Below are 26,179 nucleotides of genomic sequence, written 5' to 3' on the forward strand. Positions count from 1 at the left end.
AGACCTTCTGGAGAAGAGGAGGCTGAGAGGAGACCTTCTTACTCTCTACAACTCCCTGAAAGGAGGTTGGAGCCAGGTGGGGGTCAGTCTCTGCTCCCAAGGACAGGAGGAAATGGGAGATTTTGGTTTGATCCTAGGAAACAATTCTTTCCTAAAAGGGTTGTCAAGCCCTAGGACAGACTCTCCTTGGTAGTGGTGGAGTCCCCAACCCTGCAGGGTAAAAGCCCTGTAGATGTGGTGCTGAGAGACATGGTTTAGTGATGGACTTAGCAGTGTTGAGTTGACAGTTGGGCTTGATGATCTTGGAGGTCTTTTTCTAGCCTAAACTCTTTTATGATTTTATGATTCTATGCTGCATCCTGCACTGCTACTGAAAAATGTCCTCTTTTCTGAGTCTGAACATCTTCCCCTTCCTCTCTGCCCAGAATAAAACCCTGATGAGGCTCCTCCTCAGCAAACATTACCAAGTTTGCACAACTCCAAAGCTGGGAGGTGCCAGGGTCAGTTTGCTGAGCAGCCTTCCAGCAGCCCCTCTGTGCATATGCATTATGAAACCATCTTTAATGGCACGATCATATCCTCGTTTTTCACCTTTGCCTTGCTCAGCACAGGCAATGAACCTGCTCTGGGAATGATCTGCATTAATGGGGAGCTGTAAAAACTTCAACTGAAGCCAATGAGAGCTGTGCTTGGAGCAGGGGAAGTGTCATTTAATGCTAAGCACTCAGAAGAATCAAGTCTAAATGTCTCAAATTTGGTGCATGTAATGTAGTGGATGTTTTTCACATTACCATGCTTGGGTCTTAGCTCCCCCTCTGTAAAGTGGGGATGATAACAGGGAGATTGGGAACTTAATCACTTTATTGGTTGTGAAATACTGCTGCTTGTTGGTGTTGAGCAAAGGATAAGCAACCCATGAGGAGCTGAGTAATTGTGCATGCAGAACAGCGTCTGAATAGAGCACAATAAAGCAGGAGCTGTGTGTCCTCCAAAGAAGAGTAAACAAGATGCTGAGAAGCTGCAGATGAAGTTGTTTGTAAGCTACTGAGAAGCCTGCAGATGTTCACAGGTACCCGAGGGTGGTTTCTGGGATGCCTAAATGCCAAGTTCCAGACTGTTTCAGGTACCAGAGGCACCTGGCCACAGCTCAGCACCATCACCTTTGGTGTTTGGGGAGAAGCAGGTGCTTCAGATAACCCTCCTGTATATGGTCTTGCAATCAACACCTTCATCAATGTGCATAATTAGCAGAGGCTGCGTTAGGGTTGCCTGGGCAACCTTAGTTCTCACATTTTCCTAAGTTTCACAACTGTGACATTGCAACCTTTATCATTTCCTTTATTACACTTCTCCTGCATGCCCAGATGTACCTTGTGTGGCAGTGGATCCTATTCGTGGGATGTCTGATGGACCCTCAGGTCTCAACAGCTTTGCAGTGCCCCCTCTATCTGCAGCCCTGCAACATGGGCTTTCCTTGGAGACAGGGGCTGGGTCTGCCTGGCAGAGCAGATGCTTTCCAGGATCCCTTTGCCAGCAGAGATCCCACTGTCCATGTGGAGATAGCCTGGATGTGGCATCCCCCACAGAAGGCATTGGTAGCTGTTCTGGGTTTGGGTGGTGGGGACTGCAGGAAGGATGGGGTTACATCCAAGCAGGATGCAAGGTAGGGATGACAGCAGAGGCCATGCCACTTCCCTGCTGAGCTCCTGCAGAAGCAGGAACCCCACAGAGGGTCTGGCACCAGACTAGCCTCTCTTGTCCTTCTGGCTGCTCTGGTCATGACAGGCAGTTCTGGGGTCAAAACTGGGGCTTGAGTCACCATCAAATCAACTTCTTTCACCCACTGGTATCCCTCTCTCCTCCTGCAGTGGTAATGGTTTGTTTTCACTCCGTCCTTCTGGATAAGCTCATGGGACTCCTGGCCACCACCTGTGCACTGCTAGGGTCAGTGTTTAATTGGTAGGGGTGTTAGAAGTATTTTTGGACTCCTTCTTTCAAGGCAGCCTGGAGAAGGTCTGGACAGCAGCACCAGCAAGGTCTGCTTGGTGAGCCACGATCCCTCGCTGTGGTCTCCTGCTTCTCCCTCTGCACAGAGGTGCTTTTTCCTTCCTTATTCTCACCCTGTTCTCTCCAAGCATCATAAAACACCCTCCAGTTGCTTTGTACTTCTAAACTGAAGCCAGAAATGTATTTATGAGTTCACTGTATTGAAAATAAGATTTTTAGAGGATCACAGAATTGTGGCTACTCTACTCTATTCTGGGCAGCCTCCTCCAATGCTTTCTCAGTCCTCACAGGAAGAAGTTTTGTCCTGATGCTGAGGTGGAATTTGCTGGATTCAGTTTGTTGTGCCTCATCCTATCACAGGGCACCACAGAGAGGAGACTGGACCTGCCTGCTTGACACCCACCCTTGAGATATTTATAAACATTAAGGATGGGATGGAAGGAATTGCTGGGCAAACCCAGCTAGTGCAAATGTTAATTAGCAGAGAGAAATCATTTGATAATCTTCATGTATGTATCTTTACTTATGCATCACTGCCTGTCCTGATAACCCCTGTGCCAACAGCACCATCCATTCTGCTAGCTAAGCATGTTACTTTGTCAGTTAATTAGCATGCAATGGCTATCAATTAATACACACTACTACTGCTAAGGCTGTGTTGAACAAGCAGATTCCACTCCCATTAACTGCTTAAATTATTAATTGGAGCTGCCCAGAACCCCTTCACCAAAAGTGTTGTGTTGGTAACTGCAGTGGGGTGAGGTGCCCAGTAGCTCCTCACTGAGCCTGGAGCTTTCTCTTCCTGCTGGCCCAAATGCTGTCATTTTCATTGGGTAAGATGTTGAAGCTATGCTTTTCCTGAGCTGCTGGTTTGGACTTTGAGATGTCACATCCTAAAGTTTATCTCTGCAGCTGCAGTTTGGATGAAGGACAACAAGGCTGGGGAGAGGTCTGGAGCACAAGCCCTTTGGGGAGAGGCTGAGGGAGCTGGGGGTGTTTAGCCTGGAGAAGAAGAGGCTCAGGGGGGACCTTATTGCTCTTTACAACTACCTGAAGGGAGGTTGTAGCCAGGTGGGGGTTGGTCTCTTCTCCTAGGCAACCAGCACCAGAACAAGAGGACACAGTCTCAGGCTGCACCAGGGGAGGTTTAGGCTGGAGGTGAGGAGAAAGTTCTTCCCAGAGAGAGTTGTTAGCCATTGGAATGTGCTGCCCAGGGAGATGGTGGAGTCACCATCCCTGGAGAGGTACAAGAAAGGCTTGGACGTGGCACTTGGAGCCATGGTTTAGTTGTCAGGAGGTGTTGGGTGATAGGTTGGACTTGATATGAGGTCTTTTCCAACCTTATTGATTCTATGATTCTATAAATAGCATAGGAGGTAAAAAAAGAAGGGATGGGTCAGGGTAGTCTCAGATAACTTTGTGTTCTTTATAGCTTAATAACTGAAGTTAATAAAACTGAATTAGGTACATCTGGCTCTGGCCAGAATCAGTGGAGGGAAATGGATTCCTTTGAAGCTAAAAACATTAGCTGAGGTGTTAGGAGCACTTGTGGTAATAGCAGCAGGGAGCTGGAGCTCTGTAGGTGCATGGGAGAAGGGGAAGTAGATTCGTCAGTGCTGTACATCTTTGGAACAAGGAGAGTCACAGCCTCACCTTGATGAATTACTTCTAATGAAGGTAATGAGGGGCTAGTGGAAAATGTGCAGGAGTAGATACAGTTGCTTTGTGCAGTATGGCAGAGCTGAGTCCCTGCCACCAGCCAGGATGTGGCCATTGAGGCTCCAAACAGATGTAAATCAGGAGGACAAAGTGTGAGGCCTCTAGAGGGGCTGGAAGAAGCCCCTAAGATCATCGAGTCCAACTATTGACCTAAGACCACCATGACCATTGAACCTGTCCTGAAGTGCCATGTCCACACATGTCTTGAATACCTCCAGGGATGGAGACTCCACCACCCTTCCTGGGCAGCCTGTTCTAGTGCCAGGTGACCCTACCAGTGAAGAAATTTTCCAGATATCCAACTTAAACCTTCCCTGGTGCAACTTGAGGCCATTTCTTCTCATCCTGTCACTTGTTACCTGGGGGAAGAGGTTGGGCCCCACCTTTCTTCAGCTTCCTTTCAGGTAGTTGTTAGACAGCTGGAAAGTCTCCCCTCAGCCTCCTCTTCTGTAGGCTGAACAACCCCAGTTCCCTCAGTTGTTTCTCATAGGACTTTGTTCAAGACCCCTCACCAGTTTCACTGACCTTTTCTGGACACACTCCAGCACCTCAGTGTCCTTCTGTAGTGAGGGACCCAAAACTGAACACAAGGTCCTGCAGCACCAGGGCTGGAGTTTAACTTTTCCAGAGCATCCCAGCTTAGTCAATGTGCAGATGGTCTCTGTGGGAGATAGCTCATGGCTCGGTGCTGCAGGAGATAATAGAATAGAATAATAGAATCAACCAGGTTGGAAAGACCTCAGAGATCATCAAGCCCAACCTATCATCCAACACCTCATGTCTAAATCATGGCACCAAGTGCCACATCCAATCCCCTCTAGAACACCTTCAGGGATGGGGACTCCACCACCTCCCTGGGCAGCACATTCCAATGGCCAATTACTCCTTCTGTGAAGAACTTTCTCCTCACCTCCAGCTTAAACTTCCCCTGGTGCAGCTTGAGACTGTGTCCTCTTGTTCTGGTGCTGCTTGCCTGGGAGAAGAGAGCAACCCCCACCTGGCTACAACCTCCTTTCAGGTAGCTGTAAAGAACAATAAGGTCTTCCCTGAGCCTCCTCTTCTCCAGGCTAAACAACCCCAGCTCCCTCAGCCTCTCCTCACAGGGCTGTGCTCCAGACCCCTCCCCAGCTTTGTTGCCCTTCTCTGGACACCTTCCAGCAAGTCAACATCTTTCCTAAACTGAGGGGCCCAGAACTGGGCACAGGACTCAAGGGGTGGCCTAACCAGTGCTAACCAGATGGTTGCTGCATTCACAGTGGATCTGGTGAACGGTGGGGGGGGTGCAGGAGAGGGCAGCAGATAGAATGGCCTCTTGTTGGAAGCAGAATGAAAAAGGAAAGGTTGAATCCTGGTGCTGGTGGGGGGTGGGGGGACATATTTAGTTGCTTTTAAATCGAAGAGCACTTTTCTCAAGTGACCGTTTACTGCACGGCCATCATCGTTTGGGTGTTTCAGTGAATGGCCCTCTGTACAGAACAACAGAGCCTGTGGTGCTATCAAACCCAGCTGGAATTGTGCTGCGAGTCTGGGATGTGCTAAAAGTACTAAAAATAACTTTGAAAGCGTCTCCAGTTGGACATCCAAGGGTGGTGAGCACCTTTGATCCTTCCCTCTTGTTGCCTTGGTTCCCCGTCTTAAGTGTGAAGAAAATAGCACCCAGTGTGCAGAAGCTGTGAGCATAAACTGAAGTTCATGAGATGCTGGGGGCCCTGGGGGTGAGTCTGTGGAGGAGAGAGCCCCAGGGGAAGGGATGGCTCTGCCTTTGCACGTGAGCAGGAAGTGCTGAGAGTGTGGGGCTGAGAGTGTGGGGCTGAGCGTGCGGGTCATGAAGCACCTGCAGAGCCCCCAAGGGGTTTCTGCTCACAGCCAGGGTCTCAACCCCGTGCTGAGCAGATCCTGGCAGTTCACTTTGGAATGCTGGGCTTTGCCAGTGCAATTTGAGACCTCACCTGGAGTACTGTATCCAGCTCTGGGGCCCTCAGCACAAGGATGTGAATCTGATAAAGAGGGTCCAGAGGAGGGCACAAAAAAGATCAGAGGGCTGGAGCTCCTCTCCTACAAAGACAGGATGAGAGAGCTGGAGATGCTCAGCCAGGTGAAGGCTCCAGGGTGACCTTATAATGGCATTCCAGTACTTGAAGGGGGCTACAAGAAAGCTGGGGAGGAACTTTTTTACAAAGGCTTGTAGCAGTAGGACAAGGGGCAATGGTTTTAAACTAGAGCAGGGAAGATTTAGACTGGGCATTAGGAGGAAGTTCTTTAGTATAAGGATGGTGGAACACTGGAACATTGCCCAGAGAGGTGGCAGAGGCCCCATCCCTGGAAACATACAAGGTCAGACTTGATGGGGATGTCCCTGCTGACTGCAGGAGGGTAGGACTGGATGCCCTCTAGAGGTCCCTTCCAAACCAGTGCATTCTGTGGCTTTAATCTGGGTTTTTTTGGTTACATGTCATGCTTTCATTAACAAAGTGGTGATGAGTTTTGCAGCACACTCTCAGCTGGGGGACACATGTCCATCAGGCAGGCAGAGCCTTTGTGTCTTTGTTTCTTGCTTTTGCTAGGTGTTGTGTGAATGCATTGAACCTTAACAAGCCCAAGGGCTGCAGTGCAGGAAGCCAGGGATCAAGGGCTGGGTTAGTTTTGCTTCTGCTTACTGCCTGTAATTCCCCCTCCAATTTGGAGCTCAGAGCTGCCCTTCCTGGCTCACCATCTTCTACCCAGCATTTGCAATTCATGGCTGGTAGAGAGGTTTCCAACCCATGTGGCTGCAGACAAAGCAGAGGCAGAGTGATCTGCACGGTGAAAAGGCTTGTGCAGGTCCTGCTTCCACTGACCCCATTAATGTCTTTGAGCAGTTTGCTCTGAAACTCAAGGAAGAGTTCAGCAGTCTCACTAATGATTTCAGCACTGGCTGGATTAGCAGAGGAAAGCAAGGGTTTAGTAGAGGAAGAAGAGATGTGAGGAAGAGGAGCAAAGGAGTGGAGGAAGACAGGAGTTGAATAGGTGAGAGCACAGGTGGTGCTCAGAGCATTTGCTGGCTCGGGGACCAACCTGCATGGATGGGGACTTCAGCTGTTGCAGGTCTGGGGCTGTGGTGGGAGATTCATTAGAGGCATTTTCTTACAGGGCAGACATCCAGTTCCTCTTGAAAGCTGCCCCAGAAGGAAGGGTGCTCATCCTGAGCCCTCAGCACATTTAAGGGCTAGAGGGGTGAAGCAGCCACAGCTCCCACATGAGCACCCATGGGGCAGAGAGTGAGTGTGCCTCCAGGTGAAGCCAGCTCTGGGTGAGATGACCTGATGGGGCAGGGAAGAAAGGTGACAGGCAGAGAATATCCAGGTTTAACTCCTGTGTGGTCATAATAGGAGAAGGGAACAAGGTCTGGCCAGGAGGACACCTTTCTGGTGGGCTCCCAGCAGGGGAGAGACCAGCCCTTTCTCAGTCCTCACAGGGAAGGGGTTTTGTGGCCAAAGCTGATCAAACTTGCTCAGGCAAGCAGTTGCTGGGATGAAAAATGCAGAATCTGGGTGTAAATTGCTGTGCTCTGGTTTGCAAGTGCATCAGTTCCAAGCTCTCCCTTGAGTGGGGTCTTGCCAAGGGAGGTGGGAGGCAGTGCAAGGTGCTGGACATGAGGCATCCTGGCTGGGTGGTGCTGGGTGGTTTTGGGTCCCTGCTCTGTAGCAGTTCCTCCTTTGTGATGAGGCTGCAGGTGACACAGCACCCTGGCTTTTGCTTCTAGCAAGCCCTGTCTCTAGAAATTCATGTACCCCAAGCCTCCCCCCGCCAGCCAGAGCCCAGGGAGCAGATGGTGGAGCAGCAGTGGCTTAGTCCCCAGCTCCCATCCTTTTCTTTGTTTTTCTCAGCGATGGCTAACTTTGTAAGACTCCAAATCCTTTAACCATTAGCAGGCAATAAAAAGGGGCAGCTGAGTTGGATAACACCCACTAATCCCCTTCCAGGATGAGCTGAGAGAGGAGCCACTGTGAAGCTCAGGAGCTTATGCTGAGATGAGTCCTTGGGAGGCTTTGAGAATTGCATGGTGTTGGTATTTCCTGAATAAATAACCCTCAGCGTTATTTGTCACTGAATCTGCTTCATTAATGAGGACCTGCAATCAAGGGGGAGGATGGAGAAGACTTTTTTTGAGGGAATCAAGGCAAATGAGGGTGAGGGGAAGTGGCACAGTGCTGGGAGAGGGTGGGTGCTGTGGTGGGCACCACAGGAGCTGTGTAGTCGGGAAGCTGTTGTGCACCACGCTGAGCTTTTGTGGCAATGAGAGTTGTGAGAAGAGTGGGTTTGACTGGTGCTGGGTATGAGATCAGTGGGTTCTGGGAGGGAGGGGAGAGCCTTCCATTTGTAGCTGTCTCATCTGGGCAGCTGCTGTGTCTTTGGGAGGGCTGGAGAGTTACTGGGCATGTGCAGTGGTTTGAACCTGGAGCAGGGTAGGTTCAGGCTGGACATCAGGATGAAGCTCTTCACAGTGAGGGTGGTGAAATACTGGGATATGTTGCTCAGGGATGTGGATGAGGCCCCATCCCTGGAGACATTCAGGATCAGACTTGATGTGGCCCTGGGCAGCCTGATCTAGTTGGAGGTGTCCCTGCTGACTGCAGGGGGTTGGGCAAGATAACCTTTGAGGGTCCCTTCCACCCTGATGCAATCTGTGAGCCTGCAGGTACTCCTAGATGGGTCTGTGCTGCTTGCAGAGGGCATCTGGCCCCAGAGAGCAGAATCACAGAATCAAGCAGGTTGGAAGAGACTTCCAAGATCACCAAGTCCAGCTGATCACCCAGCCCTATCTAAGCAAGTAGACCATAGCACTTGCTTGCTCCAGATTGTTCTTTTCACTGGGACCTGGCATCGGTTCAAGGCAGTAGGGAGTTACTCTCTGCTCCCAGTATGCCAGGTGCCTGCTTGGCACCCTGCTTGGACCCTGCTTGGTCCCTAAGGTTTCAACACCTGGGTCCTGCCAGGGTCCAGCAGCTTCCCCTGGCTCTCCATCCTGCTCCAGGCATGGAGCCTGTCTTCTTCATCCTGCCCTGTCAGAAGAGATCTGGGTGTTCCTCAGTGACATTAAGTGTGGGGAGGTGGAGGACAAGAGAGAAAAGCTGTTCCTTTGCAGGCAGCTTGTTACTGCAGGGCAAGTGATTCATCCACGGTCTGATCTGGCATGCCTGGGCACTGGGAAGGGAACAGCTGCCCTGGTGAGCACTGTGCAGTGGTGGCCAGATGTTACCATTGCTCCTCAAGGGTCCCCTGTCTTGGCACTGCCTGCTGTCCAGGGCCAGCTAAGGGATCTGGGAACTGTGGTCCCATACATCAGGCAAGGAGGGACAGGCAAAAGTTACTTCTGGAGCTGTGTGGGTGTAAACTCACCTGCTCCATGACAACCAGTTCCTGCAGGAGGTGATAATTAATTATTGCTCTCCACCTGACAAAACTAAAAGGAGCTGCTGAGGCTGGCAGTGCCAAAGTGCTTGGCTCCACCAGCCCCTCTGAAGACAGACAGGAACGGTTTGCTCCCAGCTCAGCGTGAGCCTCCCCTGTGCTGCCAATCCCCTGGTCAGGGTGTCACACTGAAGTCCTGCTCCTCTAATCCAAGGGTGGTCCATGCAGGAGTGGTGTGGCCTATCAGGCTCCCTCCAGCTGCAGGCAGTGTCTTCACCCTGCTCCTCTCACAGGTGACATTTGGACACCTCTCCAGCTCTGCTGTCCCACCCCACCAGCAGGCTTAATATTTTAATGAGCTTAATGGCTCATTCTGACTCAACAGCCCCTGGGCCCCTCAATTGAAGAAGGACATTGAGACTCTTGAAGGTGTCCAGAGAAGGGCAACGAGGCTGGGGAGAGGTCTGGAGCACAGCCCTGTGAAGAGAGGCTGAGGGAGCTGGAGTTGCTTAGCCTGGAGAAGAGGAGGCTCAGGGGAGACCTTCTTGCTCTCTACAGCAGCCTGAAGGGAGGTTGGAGCCAGGTGGGGGTTGCTCTCCTTTCCCAGGCAATCAGCACCAGAACAAGAGGACACAGTCTCAAGCTGTGCCAGGGGAAGTTTAGGCTGGAGGTGAGGAGAAAGTTCTTCCCAGAGAGAGTTGTTAGCCATTGGAATGTGCTGCCCAGGGAGGTGGTGGAGTCACCATCGCTGGAGGTGTTCAAGAGGGGATTGGACGTGGCACTTGGTGCCATGGTTTAGTAGTCTTGAGGTGTTGGGTGACAGGTTGGACTTGATGATCTTTGAGGTCTTTTCCAACCTTACTGTTTCTATGATTTTATGACCATACTTTGTTGATAACCATCTATTACCCCAGGCATGATTTCAGAGAGCAAGGTTCTCATCCCTTCCTTGTTCAGTGTTCAGGAGGACTTTCACTGTTGTGGATTTGCTGCTGTCTAGCATAGGGTTGGATTCCCACACAGCTCCAGGCTACTAAGGAACTATCTTCCATGTGGGGATCTTCTCAATGCTTGTTGACACCTAAAGGGTAGGGGTCAAGAGGATGGGGCCAGACTCCTTCCAAAGACAGGGGAAGGGGAAGTAGGCACAAACTGGGACTCTAGAGGCTCTGTTGAATCAAGAGGAGAAACTCCTTCGCTGTGAGGTTGCCAGCACCCTGGAGCAGGCTGCCCAGAGAGGTTGTGGAGTCTCCTTTTCTGGAGAGATTCCAAACCTGTCTGGACAGTGTGTTTCTAGCCAACCCCCTCTAGGTGATCCTGCTTTAGCAGTGGGGTTGGACTAGATGATCTCCAGAGGTCTCTCCTACCCCATCAGGCTGGGATTCTGTGATCCTTCACCCTCCTAAGGGCAGAGGGTTGGTTTGTGCTTCCAGGTTTTAACTGAAAGTGAGACAGCCTGCGTCTGTGAGCCTCAGCCCAGGAGCACATGGGACAAGCTGGATTCTGCCAGCAGCATCCCAGCTCTCCAGAGCTACCCCAGCCAAGGATCCAGACCCAGGGACTCCTTCCTACCACCCAAAGCAGCTGTAGCTCCTCACTTTCTCCCTCCAGGGACATGGGAACTGCAAGAGGGTCTGGGTGGTTGGTCAGTGGCCAAATGGAAAAGGAAGGAGGGATGCCAAGGGCATGATTCTTCTTGCAGCTGACCTACAATGAGAAACCCCTTGAGAGTACCAGATGGGGCTGAGCTTTCTGGCTGGGTGGTAGAGGAGCTGTCTTAGTTTGCTGAGGTATTAAAAACTAATTCTCCCTCCATTAATAAACAGTGGATTGGGATAGTAAATAATGTGCCCTTTCTGTCCCTCCATTTCTCCAGCAGAAATGCATGCCCTGATCTAATATATTCTGCCTTTCTCACTCCTTCACTTCAGAGGAACTGCAAATTCTGGTGGGAACAGAGTGCTAATAGAAAAGGGCCTCTAAAGCTATTTGAAACATGACCAAGAAAGGACAGAGGGAGATTGAGCTCCTAATATGCTGGAAAATCTAGGAGGTGGGCCAAGAAAGGGGAAATATCAGAAGCATGATTACCAAGAGGGAAAAGTTAATTGGGAAGCATTAATTGGGGTGAAAGGGAGCAGTGCAGGATGAAGTTGCTGCGAGGAGCAGCCATGCAGCTGGAGGCACTGTGGTGGGCACAAAGCTACCCTGGTACTGGGGCAACTCACCCACCCCAATGAGTGGTAGCAGAGAAGGTGCCCTCCACCTCTGTCCAAGTGACAGTTTGCCAGTTCTTGGGGGTTTTGTGGTGTTTTCCACGTTGAAAGTGCCAGCTTCTGGAATTCTGTGCTTGCCTGGCAATCTGCAATCTGCAGAATCCTGACTTCATTACTGCACAGGGCTTTATTTTATCAGGTTTATTCTCTGGGTAGTTTCTACTCCTCACATTTGCAAGGAAAAGCTCAACTACACCCTAAAGGCACAGACAGCAGAAAACAAACTTAGAGGAGGGGGGAAAAAACCCCCAACCTACAAACCACCACCCAGTGAGTGATTGATTTTAAAAATCCCATCATTTGGATGTCAATCTCATTATATATATATATTAGCTTTAAATTATTCTTGTTCTCAGTGCCTGACTCATGATTTCTGTGAGCATTTGGTGTTGGCAGGGCTGTGTGCAGGAGCGTGACAGGATGTGCACAGGGGCCCTCTGCTGCTGGATAATGCAGTGCTTGGTCCCAGAGCAGCAGTGCCATGGTCTGCAAGGGCTGCTGGATAGGCACAGGGTCACAGAACGATTTGGGTTGGAAGGGACTTTAAAGATCATCCAATTCCAACCCCCTGCCATGGGCAGGGACACCTTCCACTGGACCAAGTTGCTCAAGGCCTCCTCCAGCTTGGCCTTGAACACCTCCAGGGAGGGAACATCCACAACCTCCCTGGGTAACCTGTTCCAATGTCTCACCACCCTCACTCTAAATAATTTCTTCTTCATCTGCAGTCTGAATCTTCCCTCCTCAAGCTCCAATCTATTCCCTTGCTGTTCTGTTGCCAAGCACACAGTTTTTCAAGTAAAAACCTAAAAAAAATAGGGAAACTGGCTTTTTAGGTGCTGATGGGAAAGCAGGGGAGACATTAAAGAGGCATGAACCCCTCTGTGACTCCTGCCCTTGCCTCAGAGGGTATTTTAGGGTCAGAGAGGTCAGGATTTATTTGCAGCCTGCTGTGTATAAAGAGCTAATAGCCTGTGGAGGTGAAGTTCACCTCCATCAGTGACCTGTTCTGTGACCTGGCGTAAATCAGGTGTTCAAAACCATGCAGATGTGACACTTTGGTCATGCAGGTGTTGGATGGAAGATTGGACTTGATGATCACAGAGGTCTTTTCCAACCTTAGCAATTCTGTGATGCAATGGAATTGCATTGCCCCTCTCCTGTCAGTCAGAAGGTGACAGGGTCTGTAGCCCAAGAAGGGCTGCAGGTATCTCTTGGTATACAAAATGTGCCTTGATGATGGCAAGTACTTTGGGGATGCTTAAAGCTCTCAACAAGCATCTGTGTTCCCTTTGCAGGAACCCAGCAGAAAACAAAGTGCCTGAACACTTTGTCACAGACAAAATCTGCTGTGTGCACAGCTGGGAGAGACAGGGCTGGGAGCTGCCCAAGGCTTTGCACGGCCACTGAATTCGGAGGCATTTATACTTCTTGCTTGCTTAAGAGAGATGTGTAACAGCACAGCCATGCCTGGTGCTGTGCAGAGCCATCACAGAAGTTAGAATAGAATAGAATGAACCAGGCTGGAAAAGACCTTTGAGATCATGGAGTCCAACCTATCACCCAACACCATCTAATCACCTAAACCATGGCACCAAGTGCCTCATCCAGGCTCTTCTTAAACACCTGCAGGGATGTTGACTCCACCACGTCCCTGGGCAGCCCATTCCACCATGGACTGGATCAGTGCATTGTGAGCACTCATCCCTGTGTCCCCTGTCTCCAAGCACAGGGATGAGGTCTGGTGAGGCCACATCTGGAGTACTGTGTCCAGTTCTGGGCTCCCCAGTTCAAGAAGGACAGGGAACTGCTTGAGAGGGTAGAGAAAAAGGATACAAGGATGATCTGGGGACTAGCACATCTGTCTTATGAAGAGAACCTGAAGGAATTGGGGCTTTTTAGCCTGGAGAGAAGACTGAGGGGGATCTTATCAATGCTTATAAATACTTCAAGGGTGGATGTCAGAAGGATGGGGCCAGGCTTTCTTCAGCGGTGCACAGTGACAGGGCAAGGGGTAACAGGCACAAACTGGAACATAGATAAGCTCCATCTAAACATGAGGAGGAACTTCTTTAAATTGAGGATGGGAGAATGTTGGAACAGGCTGCCCAGAGAGGTGGTAGAGTCTCCATCTCTGAAGTCATTCAAAACCCACCTGGACACCATCATGTGCAAGCTGCTCTAGTTGAGCACGCTCTGGCAGAAGGTTTGGACTTGATGATCTCCAGAGGTCCCTTCCAACCCCTATCATTCTGTGATTTGGTGATGAGCTTCCACATCCCAGCAAATGCAAGGCCAAGTTTCATAGGGCAGTGTCTTCAGCTGATGGATGAGGTGTAGGTGCTTGGGGGGATTGGCTCAGCTGTGAAATGCTCAGGAGGAGCTTCTCTATTATGGATTCACTGCTGTCTAGTGTGGGGTTGGATTCACACAGAGCCCCAAGCTACTAATGAAGTATCCCTTGGTTACGAGCTTGCATGGAAAAGGTAGAGGGTGCCTTTGAAAGCCCCTAAGTGGTTGGTTTCATCAAGGATCTGAGAGCTATGCAGCAGATTTGCTTTGCATAGTGCTATTAACTGTTTAAATTATTAATTGGAGCTGCCCAGAACCCCTTCACCAAAAGTGTTGTGTTGGTAACTGCAGTGGGGTGAGGTGCCCAGTAGCTCCTCACTGAGCCTGGAGCTTTCTCTTCCTGCTGGCCCAAATGCTGTCATTTTGTATGATTTCATTGGGTAAGATGTTGAAGCTGTGCTTTTCCTGAGCTGCTGGTTTGGACTTTGAGATGTCACATCCTACAGTTTATCCCAGCAGCTGCAGTTTGGATGAAGGACAACAAGGCTGGGGAGAGGTGTGAAGCACAAGCTCTATGGAGAGAGGCTGAGTTCAAGAGGGGATTGGATGTGGCACTTGGTGCCAGGGTTTACTCATGAGGTCTGCAGTGACAGGTTGGACTTGATGATCTTTGAAGTCTCTTCCAACCTTGGTGATTCTGTGATTCTGAGGGAGCTGGGGCTGTTTAGCCTGGAGAAGAGGAGGCCCAGGGGAGACTTTCTTGCTGTCTACAACTACCTGAAGGGAGATTGTAGCCAGGAGGGGGATGGTCTCTTCTCCCAGGCAACCAGCACCAGAACAAGAGGACACAGTCTCAAGCTGTGCCAGGGGAAGTTTAGGCTGGAGGTGAGGAGAAAGTTCTTCCCAGAGAGAGTTGTTAGCCATTGGAATGTGCTGCCCAGGGAGGTGGTAGAGTCACTGTCCCTGGGAGTGTTCAAGAAAGGCGTGGACGTGGCACTTGGAGCCATGGTTTAGTTGTCAGGAGGTGTTGGGTAATAGGTTGGACTTGATGATCTCTGAGGTCTTTTCCACCCTGGTTGATTCAGTGATTCTGGGACTGTTTAATTTCCTGGAGAATCCTGCTTCTCGGCTTGTGGAACCCACCACGATTTCGCCGCAGCAGCTTCCTTGCTGGCTTGCTGTGGTGCTGCCAGCTCCCTGCCAGCCCTAACGGTGCTTTTTCTCTCCAAGGGAAGAAGCGATGCTGTCCACCTACTTCGAAACCATCAATGACTTGCTGTCGTCCTTCGGGCCGGTGCGAGACTGCTCCCGCAACAACGGCGGCTGCAGCCGCAACTTCAAGTGCGTTGCCGATCGCCAGGTGGACTCCACGGGCTGCGTGGTAGGTGCCAAGCTGCTGGCCCCGGGCTGGCATCTCTTCTGGGGACTAATGGAGGGGCACGTTGCCTGCTCTCTCCCTGGGGATGTGGCCAAGGGGATGCGTGTGCTGCTGGTGGGCTCCCCCCACCCCCGGGGGCTTCCAGTTCTGGGCCCCTCAGTTCAAGAAAGATGTTGAGAGAAGGGCAATGAAGGTGGGGAGGGGTCTGGGAGCACAAGCCCTGTGGGTAGAGGCTGAGGGAGCTGGGGTTGTTTAGCTTGAAGAAGAGGAGGCTCAGGGGAGACCTTATTGCTGTCTACAACTCCCTGAAGGGAGGCTGTAGCCAGGAGGGGGTTGGTCTCTTCTCCCAGGCAAGCAGCACCAGAGCAAGAGGACACAGTCTCAAGCTGCACCAGGGGAAGTTTAGGCTTGATCTTACCAAGTTCTTCATAGAAAGAGAGATTGCCCATTGAAATGTACTGCCCAGGGAGGTGGCAGGGTCAATGTCCCTGAAGGTGTTTAAGAAAAGCGTGGATGAGGCACTTAGTGCCATGGTCTGGTTGATTAGTTGGGGTTGAGTGATCAGTTGGATGCCACCAGGCAGTGGATGGTGACCCCCAAGGGTCCAGAGCTCCTCATCTGCTCCTCAAACACAGCCCCACTGCTCCAAAACCCTCCCCCCCTTCCTCTCCCAGTGGGCAGATTCCCCCTTGCCCACCCCTGCACCCCAGCAGAGGCAGGAGCTAAGTGTCTCTTTATTTATTGAAGATGTTTACACACAGCAGCCAGGAAAGGTCAGGCTGGAGCGGTGCTGTCCCGGGGGTGGCATTTTCATTACCTACTTCTCCAGTTGCTTGTTAAGGCCATTTAGCACGACAGCCCTGATGTGTCACCAGCAGCACCGGTGCCATCTTCCCCTTGTCACTCCTCTCCCTTTCCTCCTCTCTTTGCCCATGCTTGTTTTCCTTTGCTGCCTTTTCCAGGGAGCAGCTGCTTTTCCAGTCTGTTTTGGGGGAGGATTTTCTCCTTTTTTTGATGTGTGCCTCCCAGACACTGTCAGAAGCAATGGGGACCCTGCCCACCCCGTGCTGCCAGCAAGAGATGGCTCTCTTGGAAAGTCAGGATATATTAAGATGGAAATTGTCAATAGATTGCAGCCCCAGAGCCGGTGTGCAGAGAGGCCAGAGCGGAAATCTGTATCACTAGGGGAGGAAACCCACCCTGCTCTGCAGAGCCTGACTGGGGCTTCATGCAGAGAGAGGACTGGCTCCAGCAGGGGAGGAAAGGACAAGCAGCAGGAGCCAGTCTTCTGGACTGCATCCCCTTGCTGAGAGGTGACACACAGGGACCACAGGGCCCCCAGTCCCACTGCATCACACCAGGCTCCCACAGCTGGGAAGGGAGGTGGCTGTAGAGATGCACATCCCTCCTCCCTCTGCTCTTCACCCCATGTTCTCCCCACTGCAGGAGCATGAGGCTGACTGTCCCTCTCCACAGCCCCCAGTCGTGGGGTGAAGCCTCCCAACTCTCTAGCTGCAGCCTGAGGAGGAGTTTGGAGACAGCTTCTACATCCTTATTCTAGTCCATGTCTAGCCCTGCTTCCCATCAAACTGGCACCAGGAGCACAGTAGTCCATCCCTCCTGGCTCTCCAAAACATTTCACACTGGTGACCTTCTTGCAGGTCCCCAGCAATGGCAGGGGTGCAAATTAGAGATCTGGAGGACACTGTTGCACGTTTCTGACTGTGGTCCACAGCCACTGCCTGGGAAAAAGCCTCAGGGGTGTGCAGGCAGTGCTGGCTCCAGCCCCAGGTCGTGTTCGTGGTGTTGAGTGAGGTCGCAGGTGATGGGAGATGAGTTTTGGAGCTCCGCAGAGCCCTAGCAAGTGACCTTGCAGCACTTTCTGCAGCACTTTCTGCAGCTCTTTCTGCAGCTCTTTCTGCAGCTCTTTCTGCAGCTCTTTCTGCAGCACTTTCTGCAGCACTTTCTGCAGCACTTTCTGCAGCACTTTCTGCAGCACTTTCTGCAGCACTTTCTGCAGCACTTTCTGCAGCACTTTCTGCAGCACTTTCTGCAGCACTTTCTGCAGCACTTTCTGCAGCACTTTCTGCACTGGGCAATACATGCCCTCCTCATCCCACCTCTGCTCTGGGAGCCTGCTGGGTGTGAGCTGGGCTCCCAGGGCACGCAGGGTTGGGGTCATTTGCTGTGAAGCTGCAGGATGCCACAGCTCCACAGAGTGCCAGGCTGGGAGGGACCTGAAGGATCAATGTCAGTCAGTTCTAAAGCCGAAGTGCTGCGAACTCAACCTGCCAATCTGGGGAGCGCTGTGGGCAATATCAGGATGTAATTTAATTAAGCTGTCCCCTTTTTATGGAGTTCAGGGAGCATTCACATCCTAATTTTAGCACCAGGCCTGCTCCAGCAGTACCCCATGTGCTATTTCACAAATCATGACACGTTGTTAATCTTTACCAGTCAACAGTTTATTAATTTGCCCGGGCCCACAGAAGTATATAATCAGGGGTTCATCAATCAAGGCTAAAGCCAACAAATGTTCCAGGCAGGTACTGAGCATAAAATATACATGTGGCCTTGTAAGCAATTAATACACAGCAGAGCTGGCTGCTGGCAGCTCAAGCCAGCAACAGTACAAATCTCCAAGATTTCTTGTTCCTTTAATACCTAATCATCAGCTGGTACCAGCTCCTTCCTGCCCTTAATACAGCTTCCAGTAAACGCTGCTGGGCTGGGGATGAATTTATCTCGGGGCTTTTAGCGGCTGGGCTCTGCCATTACCTAATTGTTTGGCCTTAAAAGGACTTGGTTAAAATGTCAAGGGTGCTTTGCTTGCAGCTGGTGGTGGTGTCTCTCTGAGGATGGTCTCTGGGGGCTTACAGAGGAGAGAAAAGAGGACGTGGCTTTGTTTAGTTCAAGTCCTGCGTGCGAGGTGGTGCCTTGGAAGACCCCAAAGGCTCTGAAGTAGGGTGACAGCTCAGCTCACCAGCTTCCATCCCGTGCTTGCCAGGGGATGCTTTTTGCTCCTCATCTCTTGGTTTTTTTCTGTTGTTTTACCTGTACCCAGTAGATGGCATTAGTGCATAAAGGTTTTCTGTGGGGTTTTTCTTATCGGAGGCCTTTTTTTGTTCAGGTTGTTCTCAGGAGTATCAGCTGCAACCTTGCTATGTCTTTGGCTTTGCTGACTGGAGCCTTGCTTTGAGCACCACCTTGCACTGTAACAAAAACAGTCTCCAAGCTCTGCAGAACCTGTCTCCATGCTGCTTTTCCTTGTAGCATCCTAGGATTGGCTGAAGCCATGGGCATTTCCCCAACAAAACAAAATCCCAGAGAGCTTCTCTAAATCTCTTGGTAAAAGGTCTTAGAATCATAGAATCAATAAGGTTGGAAAAGATCTTCAAGATCATCAAGTCCAACCTGTGAATCTTATCAATGCTCAGCAGCAGCTAAAGGTGGGGCTCAAGAAGATGGAGCCAGGCTCTTTCCAGTGGTGTTCAGTGACAGGACAAAGGGCAGTGGGCACAAACTGAACCCAAAAGGTTCCATCTGAACATGGGGAGAAGCTTCTTTGGTGTGAGGGTGCTGGAGCCCTGGAAGAGGCTGCCCAGAGAGGTTGTGGAGTCTCCTTCTCTGGAGAGATTCCAAAGCCACCTGGACACTGTGATCCTGGGCAGCCTGCTCCTGGTGACCCTGCTCTGGCAGTGGGGCTGGACTAGATGATCACCAAAAGTCTCTTCCAGCCCCCACCATGCTGGGGTTCTGGAATTCTGTGGTGGCCCAGCTCTGCAGGTTGAATCCAGTGTGTGTTTTGTACCATCTTGCAGGGGTCACAGCAAACCAGAGAAACCCTGCTGGAGGAAAAGTCAGGTTGTTGCCAGTAAAGGAACATATTGCTGATCCCTTCCACCAGCACGGTGTTAGCTCCTCAGTCTGGAGGGAGGATGCTGAAGGAGGAAAAGAGCTTAACCCTCATGTGTTGGTGATTTATAATTTGAGATGAAAACCTGTGAATAGACCCTGAGGGACAGAAGGAAACACCTGTACTGTGGCTTCAGTTCAGGTTTCCCCACCTGTCTCTCAGCTCAGCATCGCTCACTGATGCCAGTTCTCTCCTCCACCCATAGAGCAGTGGGCAGGGGGGGGATCACTCATTTCTGCTGCCCCATGGCCATGCTAGCTTGCAAGCCCTGGCAAGGCAGGATTGCAGATCCAGGGAGTAAGAGGAAGGAAGAATTTTTTTTCTGAGTAAAAATGAGCTTTGGTCTTAGCACAGGAGCTGGACAAGGAGGTGATTGGTTTCCCTCCAATCCATGCTGGGCATCCTCAGTGTTGCTATGGAAGAACTCAGGGGCAGGTACAGATATGCAGTGAAGGTGCAGGTCTGAGCCCTATAGTGCCTGTTGGAATGGGGTCACATTACCTTAAGAACCTCCTGGAGATGCCCAGCTGGTGATGAATAAGGCAGTCTGGAGTCCTCTGCCAAGCAGGAGCAGAATTAGGCTCTTTGTTTCTCTGCCGTGTGAGCAGCTTCACCACAGCAGGATGGCAGCAGGTGAGTACAGGTGGTGTGGTCTGATGGTTCTGCAACATCTGTGATGCCTGCAGATGTTGATGAGTTTGTCTTTTAAGCCAGAAGAGTGTGACTGGTACCATGGAGCCCAGGGTGTTGCAGATATTAGGAAAAAGGTATCCCCTGAAAAGGTTGTCAAGCCCTGGAACAGGCTGCCCAGGAAGGCAGTGGAATCCCCATCCCTGGAGGGGCTTCAGAATAGAATAGAATAGAATAGACCAGGTTGGAAGAGACCTTCAAGATCATCACATCCAACCCAGCAACCAATCCAACCCACCTAAACAACTAACCCATGGCACCAAGCACCCCATCAAGTCTCCTCCTGAGCACCTCCAATGATGGTGAGGTGCTGAGGGACATGGTTTCGTGATGACTTGGCAGTGCTAGGCTATTGGTTGGCCTTGATCATCTTAAAGGTCTCTTCCCACCCAAACATTCTATGATGCTATCAATGTAGAAGGGCTTACAGCATGGCTGTGCTCCAGGATCTGTCCCACCTTGAGTGGGGTGTTGGCCAGAGGTAGGAGAGCCCTCCTAGCCCAGGCAATGGGTGCAACTGTCCTTCAGATATGAAATCCTGCTGATCATCAGCATCCCCCTGCTCTCTACCACAGATTTATTTCTAATCTGACTGAGGAAAAAAATTATGGCTTGCCTCGAAGGACAATGAGAAGTGCTCCTCTCCACGAGCATGGGGTCAGCCTGACAGGCAGGAGGGAGTTTGGCTGGCTCAGCAGAGAGCAGAATTAAAAATGAGATTAGAAATCCAAAAGCAGGGTAGTGGCTACTGCCCCAGTCTCCTCCTTCCAGCAGAAGTCACCTAGGGGTGGCTTGGGGACTATGGGGAGTGGGGAAAGTTCTTCAGGGGGTTTGGAGCACAGCCCTTTGAGGAGAGGCTGAGGGAGGAGAGTTGGGGTTGCTTAGCCTGGAGAAGAGGAGGCTCAGGGGAGACCTTCTTGCTGCCTACAACTACATGAAGGGAGGTTGTAGCCAGGAGGGGGTTGGTCTCTTTTCCCAGGCAACCAGCACCAGAACAAGAGGACACAGTCTCAAGCTGTGCCAGGGGAGGTTTAGGCTGGATGTTAGGAAGAAATTTTCCCCAGACAGAGAGATTGGCCTTTGGAATGTGCTGCCCAGGGAGGTGGAAGTGTTTAAACACTTAAACACTGGAAGTGTTTAAGAAGAGACTGGATGAGGCACTTAGTGCCATGGGTTAGTTGATGAGATGGTGTTGGGTGATAGGTTGGACTTGATGATCTCAAAGGTCTTTTCCAACCTGGTCTATTCTATTCTATTCTAGTCTAGTCTAGTCTATTCCATTCTATTCCATTCTATTCCATTCTATTCCATTCCATTCCATTCCATTCCATTCCATTCCATTCCATTCCATTCCATTCCATTCCATTCCATTCCATTCCATTCTATTCTATTCTATTCTATTCTATTCTATTCTATTCTACTCTGTTCTGTTCTGTTCTACTCTACTCTACTCTCTTCAGCATGAATTAGGTGATGCTGAGAACTGATATTCTTTTTGGGGGGTGGGGCAGGAATCAATGAGTTTCAACCCACAGTGCTGTGCAGAAACCCTGCCCATATGTGAAAATGCCAAAATGTTGTGGTTCAAAACACCTCCTGTCTGTGAAGGAGGGGGAAATGTTTCGTTCCAACATTATCATCTGGAGTTTGATGTTGTGTGTCGTGTTGTTCCAGCGTGCGGCCTGAAATAAAAACAAAAGCAAGGCAGTGGAAACCCAAACATCTCAGCCTTGTCAGAATTAAATGCTCTCCTAAATCTCCCAATGAATTTTGAGATGGAAGCCCACAAAGCACTTAGGCTTCATCAAGTCTGCATTTTTCTGACAGACAATTGCTCAGTGAAAAATAGGAACTCATCTGTCCCAGCCTTACGAGGCACCTAGCTAATTATGGTGGAGATGCACAGGCAGGGGAGGGAGGTGGGGGGGAAACCATTCTCTCTTAATCCCTTTAAAGTTTAGCTGGCTCCTTGAAGCAGAAGATGACTCCTTGTGCTCATTAGGGTTGGCAGCAGAAGCCCCTCCCTTAGCTCAACAGCAAGCCCCCTCCCCCTCCCAAGGAGCCTGTGGTTTGGGGTTTGTCTCATTAAGCCAGGGAGCTACCTCTGATGACAGTGGGGTTTGAAAAGACAGAGAGAAGCAAAGGATGGGCAAAGCCTCTGAGATCGATAGCTGCATGTGGCAGGGAGCAGGGGGGCAGGCAGGGAGCCCACCACCCACCTGCCTTTGCTGCCAGTGCTACAAAAGGGGTTGTCACCGTGTTGGGAAGTGATGGCCACGTTTAGAGGGAAATGAAATAGCTCAGGAAGCACAGAGGTGAGCCGGAGGTCTCAGCTGTGCTGGGAGGAGGTGGTCTGGGTGCTAATAGCTCCATGCATGTAAATATCTAAAGGGTGGAGGTTATGAGGATGAGGCTGGGATCTTCTCAGTGGTGGTCAGTATAGGACAAGGGGCAACGAGTGCAAATAGAGCACAGGAAGTTTCTCTTGAACTGAAGGAGAAATTTCCTTACTTTGAGGGTGCTGGAACACTGGAACAGGATGCCCAGAGAGGCTGTGGAGTCTTCTTCTCTAGAGACTTTCAAAACTCTCCTGGCCATGATCCTGTGCAACCTTATCAAAGCAAACCTGTGATAGCAGGGGGGTTGCACAAGATGATCCCAGAGGTCCCTCCCAACCCCTGCTATCCTATGGTTCTATGATTGCCTTCATTATTGACTTTTTCAGTGGTATTCTTTGGAGGACTTGGCCAGCCTAGCCCTTGTCCCTCTGCTCCCCAGCACTGGGATGCTTCCTGTGTTGTGGTCACAGCTGGATTGGGTCTTTGGGTTTGCTATGTGCCGTGGCTGGGCTGTACCCTGGATGTTAGGTGGAGCAGGACCTGAATGTTTGGTCTCCTGAAGGGTTCTGAAGGTGTGGCTAGCAAGGGAAGTGGCCTGATGGACACAGGATGCCAGCACATTCCAAAATGGGTTGTGGGTGCCTCCTGGAAGGGAAGCAGCTGGAAGGTTTCCACTAGCTTGATTTCCTTGCTGCAGAAGCTCTGAGCACTTAATGTCTGTGTACATGGCATCCCACCAGCTGCTTGAAACAAGTCCATCCCACTTGGAATTGAGATGCAAACATACATGTGGTGACTTGCCCAGAAGGCTCCATGGAAGAGTTGTGGGGGACTGGAGGCAAGGAGATGCTGCCCAGAGCTTTGGTCTCCTCCATGGAGCCCCTAGCCTGGTATCCTGGGGGTACCAAGCCGAGGAGTGTGAGCTATCCCAGCATGTGCTGGGGCGCCTGGGAGACAGATGGGTTTGGTTTTCTGAGGCTAAAATAATGATTGATGATCCTGAAAGGGAAAAGGAAGCAGGGGGAAAGGAGGGAAGGGGAAAAGAGTGGGAAGATAATGACTGTTATTTCAGAAAACAGCCCTAATGCTTCCCTCTGGGAAGGATGCTCCCCCGCAGCGGGGTGGCGGGGAGGGGGGTCTGCGGCAGCTGGGGTGAGGCTGAGGACATCACCGCCCCGAGGAGGCGAGACAGGGCTGGCCCTGCAGACAGGCTGCCACTTCAGCAACCAGCTTTTTGGCCCAAAATATTAGGAGAGGAGAGGAGGGAGAAATCTCAGCCACAGAGATTTCTGCGCACAGCCAGCCTTTGGTCCTGCTGCTGCTGAGCAGCTTTGCTCGCTGGGAGCCTTCTGGGCCAAGGAGAAGGCAGAATAAGTCATTGAGTGAATATAGAGATTGGCTGAATATATATCTATGGACACAGAGGAGTTTACTGCATTTGCATCGTTTCTGAGCTCCAACAAGCAAATAAAATACATGCCAGTGCATAGTTTGGAGCTCATTAAAATGCTGGCACTTGCTTGTACCTCAGCAGTGTCTCAGATTAATGTTTGTGTCTCATGCTGAAGAGGTTCCTTGGTGAGGAGGGAAGATGACTGTAAACAAACTGGGGTCATTAAAGCCTTTTGGACACCATGCTCAGAGCCTCTGCAGCCCTGAGCCACCAGTCTTTTTGCAGCCTCAGACTAGCGATGCTGGGGATGCAACCTGAGGAAGCTGCACTGGGCACGGGGCCAGAGTCTTGGGTCTCACTTCCAAGACCCATCCAGCCGTGGGGGTGTGGTAACCAAGTGACCCCAGGAGCAGGGGCTTGGTGGCAGCTTCCCAGCGTGGTTTGGAGGAGCCGGGCCTGTCGCTGCCCAGAGCATCACCCCCCAGGAGCCATCTCAGACAAAAAGGCAGCTCTTGTTGAGAAAACAGAGCAGAGTAATAAAAAGGGCTGTGTATTCTCTACAGAAAGGTTTTATTAAGTACTCTTTAAAAAACCAACAACCTAATACCAGAAGAGAGGAGATGAGCTGAGAAAGCCTGGCAGGCTTCTTGGACGGAGAGCTGGTGTTCTCTCATCTGCAGGATCCATGTCTGTAATGAGATTCTGGTTTTACTTCCAGTGACCTCCTCACCTGCCTTGCTGCTAATGAGCTTTGTAACTGGGAAAAGTGAGCAGAGGCCTCATTTTTTCCCTAATGTGAGCAGAGACTCCTCTGGATCCTTACTTTGCTAAGACACAGTCTTGTAAGGGTTTCATGGGCAGGCATTTGCTTGCTTTCCCCTTGGAGATGATCTTCCTCCCTCTGTTTGCTTTGGCCATGCTGAGGATGCTGGAGGGGGCTGGAGGAGCTGTGCTGAGTCCTGGTGGCAGGAGGCCATGTGGTGTCACACACTGTGCCCAGGTGACAGTGGTGAGCAGGGGCATGCCGTTCCGTTCCAAACCACAGCACTGTGCCTTGGAAACTGGCCAGCTGTGATGGCCTCCCAGGGGTGGCAGCAGGCATGTGGCAGCAAGTTCTGTCAGCTCTGCCACTCCATGTCACCTTGGAGATGTCATTTGAAAGGGAAAAAAAGCACACCTCTCCAAGCCCCAGGTAAAAATAGCACTTCCTTATCTGGCACATCCATTCCCCTCACGTACTCGGGGGTCCATTTACTGACTACAGTGATAAAAGTCAAGACCTGGGTTCTCTGTTGGCACGTCTGGGAGTGGACAAGGGGTGCCCAGCTGTGCCAGCAGCCAAACCTCACTGAGCTGCAGTGGGTCCTCCTTCACAAAGCTGTCACCAGCTTGCAGGTTCTGTGTTATCCCTCCCAGTGCACAAGATGACAAGAAAGTAAAGTTTTCTGTTCCAACCCCAACAGCAATTTTCAGGGCTGGCTGTGGTCAGAGAGCAACCAAATCAGTCCTGCCTTGGTGGAGTGGCTTTACAAGGCACTGGAATTACATTTGTATGGCAACAGCTCCTCTGACTTTTCAGAGCAGACCACGAGATGGAGTGTCCACCTACCTCCCTTTTCCTCTCCATAGCATGGATTATATACCAGAACCTCTTCCCAAGCTCCAAGAAAGTTTTGATTGTCAGGTCCATGGATGAAGGAGATCTTATAGTGGCCTTCCAGTACATGAAGTACCTACAAGAAAGCTGGGAAGGGACTTTTCACAAGGGCTTGTAGTGATAGGATGAGAGGGAATGGATTGAAGCTTGAGGAGGGCACATTGAGACTGGAGATTAGGAAGAATTTCTTTACAGTGAGGGTGGTGAGACACTGGAACAGTTTGCCCAGGGAGGTTGTGGCTGCCACCTCCCTGGAGGTGTTCAAGACCAGGTTGGATGAGGCCTTGAGCAACCTGGGCTAGTAGAAGGTGTCCCTGCCCATAGAATCATAGAATCAATAAGGTTGAAAGAGACCTCAAAGATCATCAAGTCCCACCTGTCACCCAACACCTCATGACTACTAAACCATGGCACCAAGTGCCACATCCAATCCCCTCTTGAACACCTCCAGGGATGGGGACTGTGCCACCTCTCTGGGCAGCACATCCCAATGGCTAACAACTCTCCCTGGGAAGAACTTTCTCCTCACCCCCAAGCTAAACTTCCCCTGGTGCATCTTGAGGCTGTGTCCTCTTGTTCTGGTGCTGCTTGCCTGGGAGAAGAGACCAGCCATGGCAGGGGGTTGGAGCTACATGATCTTGATGGTCCCTTCAACCCAAACCATTCTCGGATTCTGTGAATAAGGATAGTCTGGGAGTTTGAAATGAGTTCCTGAGCAGTGAGAGCCTAATGTGGCAAACCACAAAGAGCTTTTGCTATTGACTTGCTGACTGGCAGTTTGCAGGGTCCCTTTGCCTCCCTGGATAAATGAATCCATCCCATATCTGGACAAGGAGAGTGCAGAGGTGGTTGGCTGGGGCTTGCTGGGGCTCTGTGTCTCGACAGCTTTTGTCCCATCAGGGAGGGATGTGTCACCCACGATTGCCCAGACAGAGTTATTGACTGAGCTGCTTATTGATTTTCTAATCATTCTCTGGCCACCCCCCCATCCTGTGTCACTGCCAAGGCAGATCACAAATTGAGCTGCAGCTGAATTGATGGAGGATTGATTATAACTCACCGTAATTATTGGGACTCTGCTGCCCATGCCAGACAAATCAATGCCACTAAGAACAGATCTG

The 26,179-nt window shown here is 50.9% G+C and overlaps 1 protein-coding gene across 1 annotated transcript in view; it reads left to right on the plus strand.

Moving 5' to 3' along the window:
• The window catches only part of ASTN2 (astrotactin 2), a 423,548-nt gene that overhangs the window by 227,340 nt on the left and 170,029 nt on the right, over positions 1 to 26,179 (plus strand). Inside the window, exon 11 of the mRNA XM_054174585.1 lies at positions 14,916 to 15,066. Coding sequence (XP_054030560.1) covers positions 14,916 to 15,066 — 151 coding nt within the window. The remainder of the gene's footprint in view (positions 1 to 14,915; positions 15,067 to 26,179) is intronic.

This window comes from Dryobates pubescens, chromosome 29 (genome assembly GCF_014839835.1).
Source record: "Dryobates pubescens isolate bDryPub1 chromosome 29, bDryPub1.pri, whole genome shotgun sequence".
Classification (NCBI taxonomy): domain Eukaryota; kingdom Metazoa; phylum Chordata; class Aves; order Piciformes; family Picidae; genus Dryobates; species Dryobates pubescens.